The following is a 25,775-nucleotide window of genomic DNA, read 5'->3' as shown; positions in this document are numbered from 1 at the left end:
GTGTGTATTAGAGTGGCCTAGTTAAAGTCCAGAGCTAATGTGACACAATTCAAAAAGGTCCCAGGGTTGTAAATACTCTTGGATGACCGTATGTTATCCATTTGGCCTTATTTAAAGCGTGCAGTGTATGTTAACCATCAGCAGAGGGTGGCAACACACTATCTCACTGCGAGCCATTTTCAGATGTGATTTCTCTTCATAATTTCTCAGCTTCATCATGAGAATATTTATGGGAAAAAGCCTCTTTGTTTTTTGACCTAAAGAATGTAACATCAGTAGTCCTAAACAGGCTAGTTTTTTTCTCATGCCCAAATAGGCTTAAAGACTCAGCACAGTTTTTAAAAGATCACAAGAGCACTTGAATCTGGTTTTAATGTGCTCTTGTGGCACAAAGTTTTCCCAAGATCTGCATGATTAATTAAATTAATTTGATCTGCGTGCATTCAAACTAAAACTTGATCTGACAGCTACGGTCCCAGAGTATGTGAAAATACTGAGCAACATACATAGTAAAAACCAAATGGATCTTTCGGATTAATCAGGAACAAACCTCTGGATGTGTACAAACTAAGAATGGGTTTTTAAGTACAATTCAGTTTAAGAAAGCCATGAACTCCATCACAGCACTATCAAATTCGGTATAAAGAAACAGAATTAATATATTACTACAAACAAAACCCAACAAAATAGGGCAAACTTCCAAATTATTTATCTAAGCGAGGATATGCATCAAAAGCATTATGAAAGAGATATTTTGTGACAATCATCAAATAAATACAACGTAATATAACCCTCCTAGTGCAGCGCCAAAAACTCCAACTATGTGGCAGTCTAACTTGTTATGAGACACCATACGCCCTTTCTAAGCACCATCACTAATGCACTGCAGCAGTTTCATAAAAGAAGCATGCAGCCATCCAGTGTCTTTCTAAGGAGCAATTTTCCAATGTTGTACTTATTACAAACAACCTCTGAGTGGTTCCCCTTAATGCAATCTTCAAGAACTGCCCTGTTCACTGGGCTCCAGGTAACAAAGTTGAATATTGACTCAACAATCTGCATGAGCTCAGGTGGTTTTGCTAAACTAAACAGGATTGTTAAGTTAGTTTCTTCTGAACCATGAATGCCATTTAAGGTTCCTAAAAGATGCCATGTGAGTAGTTGCTGTCAGGGTGGAGATTCAACATTTGACTGATCAGACTTATTTAGGATAAAAGAATGGAAGAGCCCCAACTCCCTCCTCCTGCATTGACTAGCGGGTATAAATGATGAATGGATGGAAAAGTATTCTGAAAATTATTTCTTTTAAAATCGGTAAACAGCATTTTTTCTCCAGGGATTTGTGACAGTTACAGAATAAATGGAAGAGTGTTGAATTCAAACCTTTTTCTGTTACAACACCTGGATTTTTTAAGGAAACTAATAAGTAACTAGATCGAAGTCTTAGGGCGTTAACGGTTGAGAAGATGTGTCTGGATCTCTTTGTCCACCTTTGACCTCCACCTTAATCGAGACATTGGTGTTGGGTTCTGATGGCGGCAGCTGCAATAAATTAATCACACTACCCTGGAGAGATGAAAAAAATAAAACAAGAGTAGAAAGCCAAAATGGATGATTATTGTGTTTGTTTGAGCTACTTACTTTATCAGAGGGTGTCACCATAAACATAGTAATAGACTGGCTGATGTTAGTACTATCAGTAAAGATGAATGGTTTGCGTAAGCAGATTTATGGTTCAGGAGTGAACTGAATGCATTGACCTGCTTATGTTATCCTGAACTTAGTTTGGGTTTAATAGATGGTGCAAGTCAAAGAGCAGGTATCCTTTGCTTTCTGTTATGTCATGTATTAAGTACAGTGCAATAAAAGTGATTGTGTCATCCCTGCTAGTGAGTGAATGCTGCTGTCAACCAATTTCCTCAGCATGGAGTTTCACCCAGCAGTCCTCAACATGTCAGATCCAGTGATGTTGCTCCCTTGTAGGAGCTTAGTGTTTTGCATTTTGGGACTGGCCACACTGGGTAACACTGGCACATATATCCATAGATCTGTTGAAAGCACCACTGCATTTGAAGATTAGCGCATGGGGAAGCCGGAGCTAATGTTCATACAGTCATCCCTCTGTCATTTATTGATATTTGTTTCAGCCTCGAATTCAACTTTAGATGTGAAAAGATTGCCCCGTTTCAGTTTCAGGCGTTAGACTATGGTGTCAGAATACACTGCACCTCCAAATAAAAGTCACACGCCCTATTCTTTTAGACCACATTTATCTTAGATTGCGGAGTTGCACAAATATTTTAGATCTTACAGGAACGATAGGAGAGTCAGTCTCTGCAGAAATTATTTTCCAGTACATCCCAAAGATTCTCAATGGGATTGGTGAACAAATCCTTATGTGAAATTTATGTCTCTCCCCCTCAATTATTTTTCAAAGGAGCTGAATTTAGTCCCATTCCAGAAGCTTTGGCCTGCTCTGTTCATTCCAAAACCAGTGGTGTTTAGGATGTTTGGGATCTTTGTTCTGTTTGATAACCAAATTATGTCAAGGTTTCAACCATCTGGCCCAAACCTTTCCCCTCACATTAAAGGTAAATGGTTTTTATGTCCAGGAAAAGCTCAGGTACCACTCCAATCTAACACAAACTGAAAGCTGCTGGAACACCACTTTCACAGTTCACAAAGAAGCCAGTTTAACCTTGAATGGGACGGTTCTGATTAACAAAGAAGTACCTGCTCCAAAACTGAAAAATCCAAACTCAACTGAAATTTGCAGCTGCCCACACAGAGAAGCCAAATATCTTGTGCAGACAAACTTAGACTTGCTTGCTAACAACAGACCTAACCATTTGGCCACAAATTAGAAAAACATCATACTGACTGCCATGCATGGTGGTAGCAGTATCATGCTTAGGGTCTGTTCAGTACAGAAGAACTGGTGCAATTCACAAAGAGAATAAATAATTAAGAACAAGGATTACCTCCAACTTCAAGTTGGCTAAAAATTGCTATAAATATATTTGGATTATTAATGGAACAAAGGTCCTAAACACCCATCCAATCTGTTTTTGGGAAGGGTAAAGCAGACTGACATTACTCTTCTGGGATCATCCTCACCTCAGCCCTGTTGAAAATCTATAAGTTATGTTTAGACAACAGGAGACCAGCCAGTTTGAGTCAACTTTACCAATTCTGATTACAGGAAAGGTCAAATTTCCAGAATTTTGCAAGGACATTTTTGATGTAAACAAAGAAAATGTGTCGTTTCTTTGCAAATTGCTGAGTGACTTTAACCAAACATTCCTGAAGGTAAGCCTGATATGTAATTTATGATCTGGTGCAGATTAGAGGAAAGCAACATTCAAACATGTGAATTAATCTCTGATGTGTGTTAAAATGGAGGGTCGAATTAAGTAATTAAAAGCCCAAAATAATTCAAAAATAATACCTGTGTGTAATATTCTACCCAGAACAGAATTAAAGTAGAACCAGAACGGTTCTTCATTTTTAGGAGTTTGATACCAGAGGGTTGCCCTCAACTCCGTTTCTCTGAATGCAAGATCAGCTTATCAATTGTCCTTTTTTTCAATTTCAGAACAGAAAAAATAATAATAAAAGATTTTTCTTTATCTCTTATGAAACTCTTTGAAACCTAAAATGTGATAAGAAAATAGTCAGAAATGTTAGGAAACAACAGTTTATGACTGAGCAACTTCAAAAATGAACAGTCAGTGTAAATATGCATAAATCAGCAACATATCAACACATACCAAGTAAACATTTAGAAAAAAAAAGGTACTTTTTGACAAAACAAAAAAGCACAAATTATTAAAAATACATTACTGTACATTTCTGAAAAAACAACTTTGGAGCACAACCAACATAAAGCACAAACTTTTACATCCAACTTAAATAAATTCAGTGTAGCTGAAAATTAAGTGTTTGGTTGTCAAGTTAAATAACGTAAAATACCTTCCACTGAATTACAAGCATCATGTCATTATTTTACAGCCTTAGTATAATAAACAAAATAAGGAACAATATTTACAATCTGATTGCAGTTTTCTGCATTATCACAGTTTAAATCTGAAGGAGGCTCAGCCTTCACTGAAATGTGTGGCAGTACAAGTGTCTGTTAGGAAAGTCTTTGTTCATGTCCTTCATCCCTTGGACGTATTGGCTCTTCTTTTTTTTTTTTTTCTTACTTGTGACTTGATCTGCTCTCTTTACTTCATGTTCCCTTATCAGCAGTCTGTGGTGCACTGTGGTACATTATTTTCCATAGTGTGCCCCTTTCCCCGGTCTTAGCCAGTCTCTCCAGGGGGACTGGACTTTGTCCGGATTACTGTCTGAACTCCAAGAGGAGGAGGAGGAGAGCTGGCGGGTCCAGGTGGTGGCTGTCCTGCTGTGTCGTCGGAAGAAAGACAGGCCGTTGGAGGTGGGCTTCTTCTGGGGCTGTTCCGTCTGCTGCTGCGACTGCAGCTGCTGGTTGATGACGATCTGGATGTCATCCTGAGGAAAGAAAGGGAGGAGAGAGAGAACAGGAATGCTCAGAGGGATAGCACTCACAAACTGCAATCAATTAAAATGTTCTATTTTTACAATGCTTAAACATTCTTTTAAACCTTTAGCATCTTAAAGGCTTTCAACGGTGTCAGGTATGAGCAACTACTGCAGTGCCTTGCCAATAACATAGGTAAAATGTTGCATAACAAACAGTTTGCTGCAAAATAAATATTGAGCAGCCCTACTCAAAAGTTTCGAACTCATAATTTGTTTTGATTGCATCTGTTTAAAATACTGGGGAGCCCATTGGGTGCAAGGTGGCAATGTAAATACATGATATTCCCAGAGGTGTTGGGTCATTCCTCCAAATCATGAAACTGAGGTGTTTCCAATCACTTCCACTGTCATAGGTGTATAACATCCAGCAACTAGGCTACAGACTGATTTTACAACCATTTGTGAAAGAGTGGATCACTGTCAAGAGCTCAGTGAATTCTAACGTGGCACCGGGATAGGATGCCCTGCTAGATTAGCTCAGGAACGGTGTCTGGAAAGCCCCATGGAATGGGTTTCCGTGACTGAGCAGCTGCATCGCCAATGCAATGAAATGCGTCGATGCAGTGGTGAAAGCACAGTGTCTGCGTTCGGCAGCTGCCAGGAGAATGGTACTTTCCTGACTGCACTGTGTCAAGTGTAAAGTTCGGTGCAGAGAAGAGTATGGTGTGATTTCTGTTTTTCAGGAATTAGGTGTGGCATTTTATTGAAAGGACCAAATGGAGCAATGAACCTGATTTCAATGTTAACACTAAATGTAGACCTCATTTGGATAAGTTAGAGGTACATCTATTCATAGCTGTGATTTCAGCCTATATATTTTGTCTAGGTTCAGACCAAGCAAAACTGTCTGGTCTAAAATTGGTCTAAGCTTAGACTTCAAATTGAAAATTCCTTCAGCCAACAAAAAAATTGCAAACCATGCAAAAGATAGCAGAAAGCATAAACCGAAACTCAAAGATAGGTTCATTTAACTTAGTGTTAGTACCTAATTTAATTATTTTTCCTTTATAGATGATAAGATAGTAATACCATTGTATGGAAAATACCAAATGTTTTATTTGTGGTTCAAAATAGAGAGAACAATACAAAGATATTAAGACTGTACTGCATAGAAGCAAGCATTTAACCTAGTATCGTTAAAATGTTGAGCTGTACAGGATGTGCACTATAATCTATCAAAGACCAAGTTCAGTTTATTGCGCTAAAAAAAATATCAGGTGTGCAGAATATCCAAGCAGAATATTACATAGAAAGGATGCCAGGGCAAATGACGAACAGAGCTTGGATAAAAGACACAATAATTATGTTAATGCATCTGCAATAAAAACCTGAACAATATGGGCTGAAATAAATACTATACAGTACATGCAAGGTTTGCTATCCTGTCAGAGGGCTCAGTAAGACGGCCAGAGGTCGACATTTATTAGACTTCTAATAAATGTCTAAAACAAAGTCCAAACGATAAATAATTTAATTTTAAACCAAATATCTACTAAATTCAGCCTAGATGTCTGTGCGTCATTTAGACATTCTTAGATGGATTTTTAACCAAACAAAATGCTCACCAAGGGCAAGTCCTGATATTTCAGCCTACCAAAAGATTTTGGATAATTTAATGCTTACAACTTTGTGGGAGCAGTTTGGGGATAGACCCTTTCTGTTCCAAAATGACACGCCACACAGCAAGTCCATAAAGGTATGGTTTGAGTTTGGTGTGGAAGACATTAACGGTATCATCTGTGCTACCACCAGATTCATATCAGCCATTTATTAATCTTATCTATGACTTCTGTTAATGGCATTACAACAGTTAAAATGGAAAAATGCAGGTTTGTAAAATTTTGCAGAACCTCTATTCTTGTGTGCCGTTCTTGATAGTTCTAGTTTAGCTCAAATATGAGTTGTTTTGCTTAAAATTAGGCAGCTCTTTTGTTGTTGACGTAAGGAGAGGTGCCTGGTTTTAATTTGTTTTGTTAATTAACATGCTGTTAAACCTGGAGAAAAGAATAAAATAAAACTTTTCCAAAATTGTAACCCTGCTTCCGAAGAGGTCGAGACTGTGCTCAAAGTTTAGTTCATATATACAAATGCTAAACAGCATAATGATGTTCCAGAAGTAGTTTAATGAGTGCAACAGAGTTAGTACATTATACAGATGTTTATTAATGCGAAAATATTAATAAATATCAAGTAATGAAATGGCACTAAAAACCCCAAATTTCTATTTCTATTTCCAATATCCTAAGATGCTGAGAAATAAAGATCTTTTTTAAGTTTTTTTGGAAATTCTTGATGCTTTCATTCCCAAACACTCTGAGTTTTAAAAGGTTTTTGAAACAAGGTTTTAGATGTGAACAGATGCAAGGAGTCAATCTCAGAAGTTGCTTTCATGTCTGATATAAACATGTGAATTACTATAAATTCGTCTTTTAATCCAGATAAAGAAATGAAATCAGTGTTTTGGTCTAGATGTTATCTACATTGTTTCCATCCACGCTCAGATGCTCAAACTGGGCGGCAGATGGCTCGGCTTGGCGTAGTGACTCAGCATCCGTGGACACCTGCTGCTCATATCCCACCAAAACTGTTGGGACTCAGAAAGACATAAATGTCTGTCCCTTGTGCCCCAGTGAGAACACGTGATAGACTGTGTTGTTTCAACGGTACAGCAGATATTTAAAAAAAAAAAGGGAGTAGGGGTCTAAGTAAGACTTAAAACTGTAGACACCGTGCGCCCTGATAATGAACTCACCTGCCAGGCCTCCAGCTCCTGGGACAGCTCCAGTTTACGTTGGATAGCTTCTAATAACTGATTGTTCAAACACATCATGTCGCTTTTGCTTCGCACCAATTCAGCCTCCATCAAGTTTTTCCTGTTGAGATAACAAGACTTTTAATTAATGAATAAGGATCAGGTTCATCACAGTTTAACAGCTATAAGAATACCTCGTTATAAATTACATCTTTCAATTAGTTTAGAAATTTAGAACCTTCAGTCATCTGCAGTGCCTGGCAAAAGTAATAAAACCCCTTGAACTTGTTCACGTTTTGTCTCATTACTCACACAAACGTCAATGTATTTAACTGGGATTTTATTTGATTGACAAACTTAAAGTTGTGCATAGTTGTGGAATGTAAGGAACACAACATGGTTGTTATGGTGTGTACAAGTAAATATTTGAACAGTTTGGTGTGCATTTATATTCAGCTCCCTTAGCAAACCATTCCATGTAGCTCTGGCTATATGTTTGTTGTCAAAATCACCCCAGTCTAGAGTGTTTTGCAGCTTCAAACATCTTTTATTCCAGTTTTATTTGCCTTTACATAAACTCCGAAAAGCTTTTCTGTTCCTTGTGAAGAAAAGCATCCTCCAGAGGGATGGAGTATTTATGGGTGATAGATATCTGCCACACAAAGCATCATGGAGGTAGGCCAAAAAGTAAAAATTTTGGTCCCTGACCAGAGTGTTCACAGGTTTGTTGTTTCCTTACATGGCTTATAGTAAACTGCAAACAATTATTGTTTTAGCTTTCGTTTTGCCAAAGTTTATTCAGTTTATTTATATAGCGCCAATTCACAACACATGTCGTCTCAAGGCACTTCACAAAAGTCAGGTACATACATTCCAATTAGTCTTAACCATTGAACAGTGCAGTCAGATTCAGTTATTTATTCAAATTGGATAAAAAGTTTTTCTGTCTAAGGAAAAAGCACCATTACGTAATTTTTTTTTACGAGTGCATGACTACTAGTTGTTCTGTCAACAGATTTTCAAATCTGAGCTTTGGATCTCTGCAGCTCCTCCAAAGTTACGAGGGGCTGCTCCTCTGATTAATCCTCTCCTTCCCCAACTAGTTAGTTTGGGTGGACCAACATGTCTTTGTAGGTTTGCAGTTGTGCTATAATCTTTCCATTTTCTAACGATGGACTGATCGGTGCCGTGAGATATTCGAAGCTTGGGATATAGTTTTAAAACCTAATTCTGCTAAACTTAAGACTTCTCTCCAACTTTATGCCTGACCTGTCTGCAGTGTTCCTTGGTCTTCATGATGTCAGTGTTTGTTAGCTGTTGTTCTTTAGTCTTGACGAAACACCTGGATTTATACTAATAGAAAAATTTCACACAGGTGGACTTAATCTACTACTTAGGCAACTCCTAAATGCAGTTGATTGCATTGGGTTTAATTGAGGGGAAGATAGGAGTGAATACAACACACACACATTATTAAAGTTTTATATAAAAAAAAAAACAACACGTATCTTTTACTTTTTACTCCACAATTATTCTTCACTTTGTGTCACGTAAAATTACATAAAATATTTTGTAATTTGTGGTTGTATTGCGATAACATGTGAAAAGACTTAAGAGCTACGAATATTTTTGCAAAGCACTTTATGAGAACCGTAAGCTATTTGAATTTGAATATTTAAAAAAAGTTATGAGTCATGTACTTGGCAATAGCTTCATCCCGGTCTCTGATGGCCTGCTTGACGAAGTCTTTTTGATCCTGTATGCTCTGCAGCTTCAGCAACAACTCCGCATTCTCCTGCTGCAGCTGGGCATTCTGCAACAAGACAACAAAATAAAACTGTCATTGGAAAGAAAAAGAACAAGATAAACTTATTACACCATAGTTATTTTAACCCAGGATCTTATTGATCACTTCTTATAAAAGATTGTTTTCAGTTGCACTAACCACCAGTGTACTGCTTTGGTAGTTTGTTTACATTAAGCCTGTTACTTTAGGCTGATAACTGATAAGTTTAATACTAAGGTCAAAAGGAAGATTTTTTTTCACCTCCCATCTCTGCATACAATACAAAGGTAGACTGCAAGCAGCAACAAAGTCTGTGCTGCTGCAGCCCTGTTCTGATATACAATGGCACACCACAGGCAATGCCCCTCTGTATTTATCACTGGTTACCTGATCCCTCAGCTCCTGCGCTGCGCTCAGATTCCCACAGTGATCGGCCATCCTGTCAACAAAGCCCAGATTCACCTCCTAGACACAGAAAGACATTAGCAGAGAGATCAGGTGTCAGCCACACATGTGCAGCAGAAGGGGTTTCTGTGGTTTTGTCCTTCATGATCACAATACATTAAAAGGTGAAAGAGGTGCGGCTAGTTATTTAGTTACAGTGATAAATGGATAAAGTGCAAATGCAGTGAGAAAAAGACAGATTATTATATTTGCAATATATTTGCTTACGGCGAAAAGAAAAGCAGTAAAATGTCAGTTGGGACAATGCACGGTCAACCAGAGCTTAGACATGTTGAGGTGCTTTTATTAATCAGGAAACAATTAAAAGTTAGTTATATATTTATATATCCCTTTCAACAATAAGATTTCCAAAGAGCTTGAGATTATAAAAAAGTTTCAAATAAAGACTGATAAAATAATTTTAAAAGTTGTGGCGGTCCATCAAAAAGGCCCCAAAATAATAGTAAAGCTGAATATCTTTGGCATAGAGAGAACTGAAGATTTATACTGACTAATTATATGTCCCAGTAGTACACAAATTAAGAGAAGATGAGAGACGAAAACAGAGCCTTGAGGAACGCCTTACAGACAACTGCCCTTACTGAGCCGATTCATGCAACCACTCGAAAGATCTGTCAAGAAAGGTAAGATTTTAAAACCAAAAATCCAATTGAATCAGTTGATCTAATGATTAGGGTAATTTAATGAACAGTATCGAAATCAAAGGAGAGATCCAACAAAACCAAAACTAGACATTGGCTGGTGACCCAAATCTGACGATGTTCAGCTTAATTGGTTCTGATCAACGACTCGCCAGTCAGCAATGAAAATCTCAGATCTTTTTTCTGATCAACAACATCAACACTCTTTGGTGTGACAGTTGTTTCTGAGGCAGGAAGACTGTATTTAATTATCGGTGATGGGTTTAAAAATTCAGAGAGCGCACAAAAGCTGTAACAAGGGGGACTGCAGGGCCTACTACATGTTGAGATATTTCTGTGTTTCATTCAGAGCGAGAGAGAGCAAGACTTCCATTAAAAAGCAGGAAGGCTGAATGGTGCACGGCAAAGTTGCTCTGTTTTATCCTTTTAAGCTTTCATGCTTCGTTTGTAATGGAGCATGTTGTATTTGAAAATAATACCAGCCTCTAGGAATCTCAGATCATTCTGTTGGGAATACACACAGAGACTGCCGTTTTATGAATTCTAGCTGCCGTAACTGTGCTGATTGCTAATGCTTAATGCTAAAAGGGGGATTAAGATCAGCGTTGCAATCATCTGCAAAAATTGGAACTGGCAGGACAAACATCTACTAAAAAAAACCAAAAAACAATATAAAAAACAGATCAGAAACTGGGCACATAACTCGCTCTAACCCAAACTATGAAATCTCCCAGCTGTCTCCATTACTGTCACTGGAGACTTGAAAATATAGCTTGTAAGTAAAACTTGATGGAAACTTGTCCATAATTTTATTATTTTACAGAAAACATGTAGGTTGTTTAGCTATAGTTTTCTCTTGCCTTTTTGACACAAAGCAGCAGTTTAAATATCTCCCTGTTTGGATGAGGACATATCGCTTATTTTTGTTTGTTCTACACCCATATTATAAAAATACACACCTAAGTTTCAGGTTAAGCATGCTTACTCTTAAACTGCAGCTCACATGATTTACTGGCTTCAGAGCTCATTCTCTATCTGCTCCATTTACTTGTACAGGAATTGTATGGTAATCAAAGCTTAGACAACTTAAAAAATGCAGTGAATTCATCCTGTCTTCTTCAGATTTGAACCGACAATGCAGCCTTTTGTTCTTATTTCCTTCTCCTGGCCCTCACCTGGATACTGGATGCCTGTGACAGAGTTTGGGCCACTCCCTTCAGTCGGTGCAGCACGGCCCGCAGGTCCTGCTGCTCATCCATGACGTCCGAGTTGCTTAGGCCCCGGGTCAGAGGAAGGAGTAACTGGAGAATGAAGCCCATTTCCTGGGTTATCTAATTAGAGGAGGCAGGGACAGACATGCATTAATCTATGCTCACTATTAAAAGTTAGCTTAATTAATACCGGTTCAAAAACTGGTTCACCTTGTGGGAATGGTAACAGATATGTGGTTTTCAAAAGGAAATATATCAAAGATGCTTTAATGAAAGTCAGGTCGGGTCAAAACAAGTCCTTTGTTCTGTTTCCTTTGAGTTTGCAACATATTGTATTCTTATGACTTGAGTGACATCGGGTTCGTACACAGGAGGAAATGAACAGCATTACCTCATCTCTATTTTTACCTGAACTGGTGTCAGATGACTGAGCTGAATTTTATCATAAGAATGTTGATAAACTTGAACAGGAAAACTCTTTCTGAGACCATCTCCTTTAAAATGTTTGGAATATGAAAGCTGGAAAACATGGAAACATTCCCACAATGCAGCCAGAACAAACGGGAAACACAATGAATGGCACATGAGCCCAGTTACATCTTCCTGCTGTAATGTCACATTAACATGCCCTATCAAGAGTGTGAGGACTCTTCAACCTTATTCCCTCTTATTCAGTATTATGACTGTGTCAAACCCAAGTCACACTGTCACGGAGAACTTGTCATATTACCCCTCTCTGCAGAAAGAGAGCTACTTTGTTTTTTACTACAACATGTGGGTTGATTTCTTAACCCACCTCTTTGGACCAGGTTTCTACGTAATCTCACTACACAGAACTTTTAGGAAAGACCTTAAAATTCTTAGTGTTATGTTTGCAGTTGTTGCTTAAACCACATGATCCACGAGGCACTGCGGGCAGGAATACGACAGAAACAAATACTTCAAAATGCAAATACAGTATGTCCAGTCCAAACAGAATAATACTGGTGTCTCTGTCAGCCCATATTTGCCCAGATTTACAGCCTCACTGTCAATACGAGTTGTGTTTACTGTAATGTTTAAAGAGAGACTTTCTGATTTCTAGGAAAATACATTTGTTGTTTCCAAGTACCTGTCTTACTGGAGAGGTTAAATTGTGTTTGTAGTCTCTAAAAGGCTCCTCGAAGGTCAATGTTTCTCAGAAATTTCATGCAGCCATGACATGGTAAGATATGTAACTATAGAACAAACTAAGATTCTTCATTATTAAAAATAATGTGATATCTTCAGTTGGGCTGCACGGTGGCGCAGTTGGTAGCACTGTTGCCTTGCAGCAAGAAGGTCCAGGGTTCGATTTCCGGCCTGGGGTCTTTCTGCATGGAGTTTGCATGTTCTCCCCATGCATGCGTGGGTTCTCACCGGGTACTCCGGCTTCCTCCCACAGTCCAAAGACATGCCTGTTAGGTTAATTGGTCACTCTAAATTGCCCTTAGGTGTATGAATGAGTGTGTGCATGGTTGTTTGTGTGTTGCCCTGCGATGGACTGGCGACCTGTCCAGGGTGTACCCCGCCTCTCGCCCATAGACTGCTGGAGATAGGCACCAGCTCCCCCGTGACCCACTATGGAATAAGCGGTAGAAAATGACTGACTGACTGACTGATATCTTCAGTTTTCAGGTCTGTCGTGTATATGCTTTTTCCTTTTTTTCAGCAAAAAGAGGCTGCTCAACTCTGCAGTGCAGGGGGCAGTTATTTGCTTGATTTCTGCAAAAACGCATCTGAAAACCCCCCCAGCAAAAACACACATAAAATTAAAATTATTTCTAAATTACAGACTCGTTTTGATATTGTTTTCCTATTCTTTAAAAATAAAACTTCTATTTATTTATTATTTACTTTAAATTAAATTTAAAATAGAACTTAAATAAAAATATTTACATTTTTGTGACACAGAAGGCATCAGTGGCATGACCTCCCGTAAGCCCAGTTTTCTTAGGTAAATAACCACATTCATAACAGGAGCACTGATTAAAAATGTATTCAATCCTAAAAATAACTGACTTCCAAATTCATCCAGGAAAAAAAAACCAACAACAAAAAAAAGTAGATTTACTACAATTTTCTCTTGTTAGCTAATTCATATTTGGCACTCTTGTGTCAATGTCAATTGAAATTAAAAACAACAGAATTTAATCAAAGACCTCTACAAAACAAAGAACAGCAAAATAACAAATGCAAATAAAAAAAATAAAATAAAAGTAAAGAAACATCATCTACTCTTACAGGTTCTTTTCACTTTGCTGGAATTGAGAGCCAAAAAATACAAATGAGTCTTAAGCTTCGATTTAAAAGACTCAACAGTCTCAGTATATTGAGTGACAAGCTGTTCCACAGTTTTGGTACAGCTACCCCAAAATCTCAAACACCTTAATATTTAAGTTTAGATCTTGGAGAATTTATGACAAAATGGTTGATTGACCAGAGTGCTCTGGCTTGGAGCATAAATGCTAAATAGGTCACGTAAATATGGCGGCACGAGACCATGTAAAACTGTAAGAACTTTAATAATTAGGAATGTTCCAATGAGCTCAACAAATCTTGGGTATCCATTCAAAAATGCATGTGTTTTTCACACTTAACAATGAAATTGTTAGTAAAAGAGATAATGTATTGCTGCTGCAGCTCCCTGTCTGTCTTTTAAATTTTACAATATTCAAAGCAAAGCACTGTCTATGAAGAAGGAGAACAAGGAACTGTACATTTTGTGTGCACATAATTACCTGGAATCGCAATAAAGTACGTTAGGAACCAAATTATCAACAAGTCAATCAAAACAGTGAGGAAACAAGCTAATGTCAGCCTACAACTTTAGCAAACTGCTCCAATTATGATATGATCTTATTAATGACCGGATCTGTATGTGTCAAGTCAGATATATGTTTAAAAACAAATGATAAAATCATAAATGTTTGAGGCGACATATCATCAGAACATTACAGGGGCTTTCTTAACAGAGCTAGCTTTGCGTTAGAGCAGCATATTAAGGCTATCCTGCAAAATCTTCATCCTGAACATTGCTGGTGAAGAAGTGCCACACGATCAAAAAAATAAGTTGACCCTGTAATACAGATAAAATGTTGTGTTATTGTTTCTCACCTTAAAGCCACAGAGTTTTTAGGCAAATGCTTTCTTACTTTCATTATTGTACTTTACCTTTAATAAACCTTTGGACTCAGACTTGGTACTGGTGAGAAAATACTTTTATTTTACACAAATAAAAATCTAATGATAAGCCAACAGATGCAGAATCGTGTTGTGAAGAAAATAATTTAAAACTGACTCTAGCATTTTCTAAAGCAAGCTCATAAAAGCAATCGTGGAACTAGTTTTAATTAAAAAGGTGAGTCATTTGCATTGATTGTTTTTTAATTAGAACGATCAATTTGCTGAGCAGGTATTGAAGCATTCCTTTACAGTAATACAGTGTCAACATGAGCCTTATTCAGAAAACTGAGAAATTTTAGTCTTTCTGCTGTTTCAGCAGGTTAACAAAAATTTGCTCTTGTACCTGTTCTTTGCTGATCCCCCAGTCTGCTGCCTCCAGCTCGGACAACAGGGAGGCGTCTAAGTGGCTCCTGCTCTCTTGCAGAGACACCTCCTGCAGTTCCTCCACCTGAGCCTGGAGCTGCTGCGAACGACCCCGTGCCACCTCCACCTCCTGCCATGCCTCATGAAGCTTTAAAAAATAAAATAAAATTCAAATAATGTTTTTGCAAACCTTGCAAGTACAAATATGAGTCTAAAGCTGCAACATGAAAACAAGTCAGATTATGTTTTTATCAAAGGGAGTTTAAATTAGAGCTGTGCAGGGTTTTCCCTGATCTGTGTAAACATTCATCTGAACAGAAATCCTGACGGGCCAGATTCCAGCCTGCAGCCCAGTGTGAAACCAAGCGAACACGTCAGGAATCCGGACTTGTGGGTGGAAGCTACAATAGCAGGGATGAGGTGATTGTTTTGCAAATCTTTCCACAATCCCACAGAAACTCTGGCGGGCGGGCTGGGCACGGAGCATCCCATTATCACTAAGGCTTTTATTCATTCACCAACATCACAGTGATGTTTGATGTTGTTTACTGATCTGGTGAACTCAAACAGAAAGGTTTTAATAGCTCTGAAGAAGGAGGGAAGCACTTGGTCAGATACCTAAAGCACGAGTGGTTTAGGTGTCTGTTTGTTTACCTGCTGGCTCTGCTGCTGATCAAGTTGGTCATGCTGGGCCAAACGTGTTTGTAAAGAGGTCAAACTTGCTTTGAGCTCAGCGTTTTCTTGACAAACCCTCTGCAAACGCCGCTCCAGCTCCTGTTCCTTCTGTGTGAGTCTCAACACCTGCACAAAAAATTGCAAAAACATTGATCTTTGTCCATGAACCGGAAGATGTCAGAACATCAGTGTCCCTGTCCAGAGTGAAGCAAATTTTGCAGCACCAGTGACTGAGAGGGTGTCCACCTACAAAGAAGCCCCTGCCTCAAAATCTTTCAATCCGGACAGAAATGTGCGGCTAGACAAGCCCAAATGTCTTCTGGAGAAAAGTGAGACTAGAGAAGGATTAGGACACAATGACAAGAAGTATGTTTGGAGTCAAAGATAAAACCTCCAAACCAAGGAACGCTATACCAACTGTTGAGCATGGTGGTGGTTAGAATAGGTGATTGCGCATTTTTGATGCTGTGAGTATAATTTTTAATACAGAATTACAATAATAATAATGTTTTCTGTGTTCACCTGCTCCTTCATGGCGCTGATCAGCTCCTCCTCCTGCGGCCTGTTGTGGCCTCCTTTCTGCTGGAGCTCCTGTTTCAGAACCTGCAGCTCGCTGGACATGGCTCTCTCCACCTCCATCGCCTTCGAATGCACAGCAGAGGAAAAAAACAACATCAAGCTTACAAAATAGCAGAGGCATGTAGCTTTTAAGCATGCTTATTGTGCATTTTTAAATAGCATTGTATTACTTCATCTAGGAGAAGTAAATCATGAGTATCACTCAAGCTTAAGAGTTAAAACCTATATAAGAATGACTAGAAAAGAAAAGAAAAACAGCTCCAGCTCCTTAAAGAAAATCTTGTAAACTAAGCCTAAACAAGAAGTTGCAGATTAGACGGTGAAAAACATGTATTTTATTTGGGTCCATGTGCCATTTAATTGTTTTAAAGGTCTGAAATATGGCTTTAAGAAAAAACATAAAGGCCGTTTTACATTTCAGGAGCTTCTAACTGGTCGGAATCTGATTAGATTGCAGGATCTGGCCTTGTACACAGGCTGCAACACCTGAAAGATCCTTAAAAATGAATGAATCAACATTAAAATATTTTAAACTCAGAATAAGGACCATCTCTGAAACATCCACTATATTGCCACGGCAGCCCAAACATCATCCCTGCTCTCGCCTCCTGTGTCCTGAACCCAGACCCTTGATTCCCCTTACTCAGCAGTTTGGTAGGCCCCTGTCAGGTCCCATCACCCCCACATAATACCAGACGAAAGGCCAGCCTCCAGAGCAGACGGAGTGCAGAGGCATCTTGGTCTGCTTGGTGACATCTTCATGCCACATTAGACAGCAGTGGAGCAGGGTAAAACTTGGACACGATGAGGGTAAATGGGCTTCAGAGTGTAAAGGGGAAGTGAGGCTTAAACAGGAGAGGATGCATGACGAGAATAAAGGAGACACTAATGGGCAAAAACAAAGCACAGCACACAGAAAAAACTTTTACAGAAGGAAGGGAAAAGCTTATAATGAACGTCTCCCTTACTCGTCTTTCTCATTTCGCAAACATGGGCCTCCTCCACAATAGAGGCAGCGACCTACTGACAATCAGCAAAACACTAGAGAGAGGAGGATGCTTCTCTGGTAGAAATTCCAGCCCAGTTGATAAATCCTCTTGAGTTAATAGCCCTTATGGAGCCTCAGGTCTCCACAGTGCAAAACACAGATGTATCGACCAGCTGACAACCCCAGCTACAGAGGGGCCCCTCAGGGCCCCCCCTTCAGAAAAGGTTAGCTCTCCCCCTGGGACAAAAGGATGTTTGGTTGTGAGAGGCAGGATCAAAACGGTCAAATTCACTGATTTATATCTCTCTAAAATGTAGAACGGCTTTTGCTTCATGCTGTTCGCGAGCTTGGTGATGCTGGCAGAGGGAGCAGAGGTCACGGAGGCTTTTCTGAATTCAGGCACCCTCCTTTTCCAATAACGGAAATCCACAGAGAGGGATTCATCACAGCTGTCCAATAACACACAGTGATCCACAGCCAGTGGTACTGATCATCACGCAGTGAGTGGGAAACAAGAGGGTCGAGAGGTAAGGTGTGGGTCAAATGTAAACTTCGCAGTAAAGAGTACTGTTTGTCCAAATATTAGAAATGCTTCTTGGGAAATAAAAACCATATTTATCTGCAGCTTAACTTGACCTTGACTGTATTTAAAAAAAAAACTTTAAACATTTAAAAACATCTATATTATTTTAAATAACATGTTTTCAAAGTTTAAATAAATAAATGCCAGAAAGTAACATCCCACAAATGGTAAACTTATTAGGTCAGGTTTATATAAAGTTTAGATTCTACAACAAATATTGAGTCTAATGAGGAGTCTAAATAAAAGAAAACAGAGGAATAAAAGGATAATGATTTTCGTCCACTTAAATATATATTTAATTTAAATCATTTCTATTATTAAAAGTCACTTTTTGGGCTTTGCAGCAAAACCGTTCCTTTACAGAAATTGTTTAAAAGTTGCTTTTTAAAAGCTTTTAAATAAATTTAAGGTGTAATATCCCTGAAATTGTAAAAACAACCCAAAACAATTATTGACAGTTATTGCTTTTTTTCCCATCAGGTTAAGTTAAGGTTTAAAACTAAATAAAAATTCAGAATAAAGTTGGCTAACGGCTTAACATGTTTGCTGAGTTAGTATTTTCCTTTATTGATCTATAAGAAATCCTTCATGGAATACTTCACCCATAAATAAAAACTCAGTTATGGATCTGCAACAAAACATACCTTTTACTCTACTAAGAGAAGACAAAGTTATATTGTTACTTCACTGTTCCATCTGGGCCTGTGTTTACCTAGTTAGATCACTGGTTGGAAAAACAACAAATCTGAGTGAAAGCAAACAGGTGGAGTAGTCAGGACGACTGGAGGAAGATTGGACTAATGTCGCCGAGTTTGAGTATAGCTGGTCTAATTCTAATAAACCCATGGTTCTCCTCCCAAACAGCAGCAACTGAACACTATCAACATTTCCAGCCTATCATCATAAACATACTCCCGTTCCAGTCTGGTATTTCTTATCAACTGTAGCTCAGATCATCCTCAAGTTTCCAGTACAGTCTCTTTCTATTTTCTGGATGGAGCAGAACATGTCACAACCTCCTGTTTCTTCTGAATTACATTTTATGATTAACCTTGATGAAGACTGACAGGAAAATTCCCAGTAATGCGAGTTATGTAATTAAAAACAAACTAATGCATCAGGCACATGATCTGCAGGTCTAGGTCCATTAATGTGATTAAAACCTGGCACTGCTCAGTACTCCCTGATGGTTTAATGTTTATGATTCTGGACTCCTGCTTATCCACTCACTTCTGAACTCTGTGAACGTTGGGAATTCTCTGTATTGTTTTTAATGCAGCTGCTTCCTCATATGCAGCAGGACAGGAGATCGTAGCCCCACCTATCTCTCACATGTTTGATATTGCTGGGAAATTGTTTCTGAATTCTTTCTCTCTCAGGTTTCTGTGGTAAACTCTCTTCCAGATTCCTGTCAAGTTCCATTTATGCTCCTGCATTTATGATACTGTGTTTCAAGCTCAGTGAAACCTTGTTGTATGAGGAGACAAACACAAAGGATTTATGGACACTTCCAAAAGAATGTATATAGCTATTTGTTTAGGGTTGTTTTTGTTGTCACTTGGTCTTCAGCAAGATGATGTGAAACCTACAAAGCTTATGTTTTTTGTAAAAAGCCAGAGCTTGAAACAAAGAAAGAGGTTATTGTACACGCAACTACTGAACCAGCAAAATTTGTAGAGACTATCAGAATCATAATTCAAACATCTTATGACATCTAACAAGCGAGCAAAGCTTCTGATTGGTCATTAATAACCAGCACCATTATTTCGTCCCAAATTCCTTGTACAACTAAACCTTTTCACAAGTCTAAAACTGAAACTTCTGGCCAACATGTAAAACACCAAGCACCTCACCCTGAACCCGTCACAGTCAAACATGGTGGTGGCAGCATCATGCTATGGACATGCTTTTCTTCAGCAGGGACAGGGAAACTGACCAGAGTTGATAAAAAGATGAATGAAGGGCAATCCTGGAAGAAAACCTGTTGAAGAATTGAGATTGGGATGGAGGTTTGCCTTCCATGCGGGACAACAACCCTAAACATACAGCCAGAGCTACAATGAAATGGTCCAGTCAAAGTCCAGACCCAAATCTAACTGAGAATGTGTGCCAAAGATGCTTTCAGTCTAATCTGACTGAGCTTGAGTGATTTTGCAAGGAAGACTGGACAAAGAATTCAGCGTCAAGATGTGGAAACCTGGTAGAGAAATACTCCAAACCACCTGCAGCTGCAACTACAGTAAAAGGTGGTTCAACAAACTGATTTTGGGGACTGAGTACAAATGCATGCGTATTTGGAAAGTCAGGAATCTTCAGCCTTCCAATTTATAATTATGCACCACCTGGTGTTGTTCAATCGCATACAATCCCCATAAAATACATTGAAGTTTGTGGTTTTAAATACATTTGTAAGGACCTGTATGAAAAATATTAACAAACAGAGCCAGTAAATTTGCATGTTGCCTGGTGATTTGTTGTGTTTCTCTCTGCAGGGGGTCTCAAGAGCACTGACATTCCACTTGTTGAGCTGATTACTGCCCTGACTTTCTGAGCATGACAGAAAAATCCACAGAAGTTAAGCTTTTTTATGAGTTATTTTAAACCAACCTATGATTTCTAGTAAAGAAAATAAAAAAATAGCCAGATCTACCAGTTACTATCATGTCTTCTGTAGATATGTCTTGACTTAATTACATTTAGAATGCATGGAAAATGAGAAGATGTATAATGATACCACTAAAGAGAATAAAACCTGTTTTGTTTTTGGGTGTACTGAAAGTAAGTCAACTTTTCCGAGCCCATCAGAAAACCAATCTCTAAGCTGTACTTTTGACAACATGACAAATAGCCACAACTCACCCCAGCGGGCAGCAGTGATATTCTTCACCACGTCTGATCACCAAACATCCGACATGCAGCTCTTTCACAAAGTTGTTTCACAAACCTGTCCACTTTCCTTTCTGACATTTTACCAGCCGCACAGAGTCCATAGCTAACCATGAAGTTATTCCTGGCAGCCAAATTAGACACTTGCTTCACTTTTCTCTCTCTCCTTCAGCAGCCCAGAGAGCCGAACTTTTATCTAAATTGACTTTTTCCTGAACTTCAAGGAAGCCTGTTGATTTCCAGCACTGAAGAAGTTTCTTGACTGTTTGGACCTTGACTTATGGGAGGGTTACAGCTGCAGCTTGGATTCATTTTTAACTTTTGCTGCTCATTTCACAACAGCACAAAGAAATGGGTCCACTAAGCGGTCAGTCGGGTGCAACGCAACATGTTAGGTTTTCTCAGGCTGGAAAATTACTCAGGGTTGTCCAGCTGAGGGATCCAAACGACTCCTCCGTGTTCACTGATAAGAAGCTGTAAAACATGTCCAACTTAATTTGCCTCAGTGGGAGGGACGTTTCTGTGAGATCAGAAACTGAGGACGATAAATGTTTGACTTGAACACATACAGGATGAAGGATTCGAGTCAGCTAGATGCTGTCACTGATCTCACCCATGATGTCAAGCAAGTTTTCAAGTTAAAAAGGTAACTTTGTGTAACTCCATTAACTGATCTAAAACACTAAACAGACAAAATGAAGGGGCTCTTTGGTACTACTTTTATGACTGAGACATTCAGTGATTTTAGAGGCAGATGGATGTTGAGGACAGATCTGACTTGTTTTTAGTATCTTAAAAACACACAAACAATAAATTTTAACAGCTGGAATCTTTGAAAGCTCTATACAAGTTACTGAAACTGGATTTTTGTTTTACGTTGATTTTTTAAGTGAAACCAGAAGCATTGAGATATTGTCTAAGCTCTCCTCCCTGTGCTCCAAATCTAAAATCAGGTCACAGTATTAACTTTTACTCCCCTTCTTGTTTACATATCATTTCCATCCTGCTCCACACCAGAACACATCCTCCGCCGCGGGACAAAAAATTCCCAGCTACTGACTGAATTTCTCTCCTGTGCAGTTCTGGTCAGGAGTTTACTTTCATTTTAATTTTTCGTTTTAATTTTAGCCTTTTAATGATGGATTTGAACTGGTCTTTTTGCAGGGAGAAATGAATTCACGCCAAATGCCTCATGGAGAGTTTTATGCTCAGATTAAACAAATATTGAGCTATTTGGCCACAATGACAAGAAAAATGTTTAGAGAGGTCCAGCTGAGGCTTTCAAACATACGATGACAGCATCACGAAGGCAGCATCATGCTGAGGGTCTGTTTTGCAGTGACACTACCAGTGCAGAAGGAATAATGAAAAAGGAAGACTGCCTCCATTTTCTTAAATTTCACCTCAAAATCAACAGTTAGGTGACTCCAGGTTGGACATAATTTTCAAGGCTGTTTTTCAATCAGTAAAACAGGCTGACATTCAGCTTCTGAAATAGCCAGAACCACGATGTATGTAAACCTCTGACTGGAAATGTGTAATCCTTATCTGTACAATAAGAACTAGTTTAAGGACGTTACTCTGAGCGTATAAACCACCTGAGAGTCTCAGCTTAATGCCAAAACAAGCTAAAAAAAAAAAGCTCAGACTTAGTCAGAATGATCGTAGCTTTGTTTCACATAATCTGATCAGATTATGCTCCATTAACCCAGTTTGGCCCAGGCAGCCTGAAGCCTCAGATTTGTTTTATCCAAGCTGGAGTAGCTACCTTTTCCAACTATTTGGAGGGGAAATTCTTTTAAAAACTAGACCTTTGCGTTAGACTTACAGTTTTGAGCTCCTCCCTGAGGCGGTGGGTCTGCTCACTGTGCTCCAGCTGCAGTCGACCCTTGTCCCTCTCAGCCTTGCTGAGCGCCTGGGTCAGCCGCTCCACCTGAGCGCTCAGCTCCCTCACGTCCCGCTCCAGGTCTCCCACTTGGCTTTCCCACTGGGACTGGCAGCCCTCCAGCTTTAGTCGCAGCTCATGACGTCCCTGCTCCAGCTCCTGTAAATCCAGACGGAAATGAGACAGGATTAACAGGCGACAGTGGGAATATCAGATCCAAAATCATCATCCATGCAGTTCATCTGGCCTTTTTTATTGTTTTTTCTAGGTTTGAAGATACATTGCTTCTGAATTATGATGATACCTACAATAAAGGTTTAAGTTTGGAGAAAGTTTCATTGGAAGTCATTGATACTGTAGTGAAAATGCAGCAGAATCAAACAAGAACCAAGGCGTCGCCGAAAATGTACAACATTCAAGTGATCCAGTCAGGGAAAAATGTATTCTTACAATTTGATGAATTACTTGTTAATCTGAATTTAAAACCGTAATAAAAAAAAAAACAGATATGAGTTTTATATTTTATATTTGTGTTCCTTTCATCACACTTTCTGTAATCTCAAAATCCAACATATTTTTCATATGTAAATCTCATATTTTCCAGACTTTCCCAGAAGTGAGCAAGTAAGTAAGGAAGGAAGTAATGGATGGATGGTTTAGACAATAGGACAAAGAATAAAGTCCAGAAATACCAATATTGTATGTGCTCTATTCTCTTTTGACATACTTTGGAAAATACTTAAATCAAATCCCACAATTTTCCGGACTACAAAGGATCCCTGATAATTGTGCCGCAGATTAAATACAATCAGCACTTGACACTATTTAGTGTGAGAAGCTTCTGAGCATGTTTAGAGCCCTGATCTTGAAGTGGCTCTGAAACAGATCCAGAACAAAGAGTAGGGACAGTCCGATGACCCTTTCAGCTCCCCTCACTATCCTCTGCAGGGCCTGATAAGTGTATCTGGGTAAATGTTGGCCAAACTGGTTTCCAATTATTATTTTGCAAAGCACCTTTCAACCCGCCTTGTTTTTCATGTCCGAAATGGTTAAAGTTTTGGCATACAATATATCTGAACAAGACATACTTTTGAGAAAAGGCAAATATGTTGTTTTTTAGTCTCTTATCACGTCTCAGGTGCGCGTTTCTGTGCAACAAAACAAATGGCACAAGGAAACAGCATCCTCTTTCTCATGGTCTGATCACCACCTGGTAGCTGTTGCACAAGAAAATGTTTGTGTTAGAAGAGAAGTTCAGAGCGGTTTTGCAGCGTTTTTTCCACCTTGCAGCATGTTGCATGAAAAACATTTCTGTGTTGATATTTCAGTTGGGCAGAAATGCTTGTGCAGTCACAGAAACTGAAGGAGTGGTTGCTTTTAGAGAGAGCAAACAGGTGGAGAACTGATTAAAAAACAAGCACAACTCAGGAGAAACCCCTGCCACCTAAAAATATTAACGTTTATTTCCCCTTCATGTGCTTTACAAAAAGGTGGACGACAGACTTGGAGCACTTTTCAACTAAGAAGAGCGTGGATTTTTTTGCATTAAATAATAATTTATAGTGTGATCAAATACAGATCTATTGTTTGTTCATTCCCTCCATTACCCCGAGTTTTTCTCTCTATTAATTGCTCCATCTTTGAAACGAGAGAAGACTTTTCCCTCCGAGCCGTGGAAACTCATGAGACCACCTACCCACCCACCTAAAACGCAAACTTTTTACGCAGCACATTTCTCTAATCGTGTTCGCTAATTACACCCCTTCAGTGTAATTAAATCCTGTTTAAAGCGCATACAAACGAGAAAAGGATGTTTTTTCTTACCTCCAGGTTGTCTGTGAACTGCTCATGAAACTTCTCGCTCTGCTCCTTCAGCTGACGGTTTTCCAGGAGCAACGCGTTTCCCAGCTGCGCTGCCAAAATAACCTCTTCCTCCTTTTGTTTGAGAGCAGCCAGGAGTTCAGAGGGGTCCTGGTAATCTGTTATTTCCTCCGCTCCATAGTCAAAGTAGAAGTCCTCCTCCAGCTCAAGTTTCTTGGGCTTAAAGCTCCACTCATGCAGCCTATCCATAACTGACGCGATTGGTCTTTTTTACACAGTTTCTTGCTCTTCTTTTATTTAAAGACGCATTAAATGAAAGCGCCGAATAGGTGGCATTCGTCGATGGCTCCTAAGAGCAGCTCCTGTGCCTCTGATAGTCTGGATCACAGTGGGGACTCCGCGGTGAAAGTAGTCTGCCTCCCCATGTGTGTGCCAGCAGCAATGACTGTTTGGTTTCCAGGGGGCGGAGGTGGCGCCTCTCACCTGAGCGGCTGTCTCCACCCATCCCAAACAAACAGATACCTGTCCTCTTCTGTGGCCCCTGGGCGCTGCGTCATCATGGAAACATGAGAACTCCTGAATGAGACCCGGACATGCAGAAAAACTCCAACTCAAGCAAGAGCGATGACTCCACGATGCTGCTTCAAATTCACGAGGAAAAGATCTTTGATTCAAATTTTCAGTTAATGTCATATCCTGCAAATACAACGGCTTTAGTGTGGCTTGTTGTTATATATATATATATATATATATATATATATATATATATATATATTTATATACACACACACGCTGCTCAAAAAAATAAAGGCACACTCAAATAACACATCCTGGATCTGAATGAATGAAATATTCTCATTGAATACTTTGTTCTGTACAAAGTTGAATGTGCTGACAACAAAATCACACAAAAATCATCAATGGAAATCAAATTTATTAACCAATGGAGGCCTGGATTTGGAGTCACACACAAAATTAAAGTGGAAACACACACTACAGGCTGATCCAACTTTGATGTAATGTCCTTAAAACAAGTCAAAATGAGGCTCAGTATTGTGTGTGGCCTCCATGTGTCTGTATGACCTCCCTACAACACCTGGACATGCTCCTGATGAGACGGTGGATGGTCTCCTGAGGGATCTCCTCCCAGACCTGGACTAAAGCATCCGCCAACTCCTGGACAGTCTGTGGTGCAACGTGACATTGGTGGATGGAGCGAGACATGATGTCCCAGATGTGCTCCATTGGATTCAGGTCTGGGGAACGGGCGGCCAGTCCATAGCTTCAATGTCTTCATCTTGCAGGAACTGCTGACACACTCCAGCCACATGAGGTCTAGCATTGTCCTGCATTAGGAGGAACCCAGGGCCAAC

At 39.3% G+C, this 25,775-nt stretch overlaps 1 protein-coding gene across 1 annotated transcript; it reads right to left on the bottom strand.

Annotated features, from left to right (window-relative positions):
- Positions 1 to 3,681: 3,681 nt before the first annotated feature.
- si:ch211-235m3.5 (BICD family-like cargo adapter 1) lies at positions 3,682 to 24,904 on the bottom strand. Its single transcript, XM_047392727.1, has 10 exons — positions 24,406 to 24,904; positions 22,525 to 22,740; positions 16,183 to 16,302; positions 15,640 to 15,786; positions 14,966 to 15,133; positions 11,383 to 11,538; positions 9,489 to 9,566; positions 9,016 to 9,128; positions 7,316 to 7,436; positions 3,682 to 4,512 (listed from the first exon to the last, which is right to left on the bottom strand). Exons 1-10 carry the CDS (start codon positions 24,649 to 24,651, stop codon positions 4,273 to 4,275), a joined length of 1,605 nt encoding a protein of 534 aa, XP_047248683.1. The 5' UTR covers positions 24,652 to 24,904; the 3' UTR covers positions 3,682 to 4,272.
- Between the last annotated feature and the right edge of the window lie 871 nt (positions 24,905 to 25,775).

This window comes from Girardinichthys multiradiatus, chromosome 18, assembly GCF_021462225.1.
Source record: "Girardinichthys multiradiatus isolate DD_20200921_A chromosome 18, DD_fGirMul_XY1, whole genome shotgun sequence".
Classification (NCBI taxonomy): domain Eukaryota; kingdom Metazoa; phylum Chordata; class Actinopteri; order Cyprinodontiformes; family Goodeidae; genus Girardinichthys; species Girardinichthys multiradiatus.
This window is presented reverse-complemented; position numbering and strand designations above follow the sequence as displayed.

Coding starts and splice junctions, on each gene's coding strand:
- si:ch211-235m3.5 (XM_047392727.1), bottom strand. CDS start 24,651: ATGGATAGGCTGCATGAGTGGAGCTTTAAGCCCAAGAAACTTGAGCTG. Junction 22,741..24,405: donor AGTTCACAGACAACCTGGAG/GTAAGAAAAAAC, acceptor CTGGATTTACAG/GAGCTGGAGCAGGGACGTCA. Junction 11,539..14,965: donor GGGGGATCAGCAAAGAACAG/GTACAAGAGCAA, acceptor TCCTCTAATTAG/ATAACCCAGGAAATGGGCTT.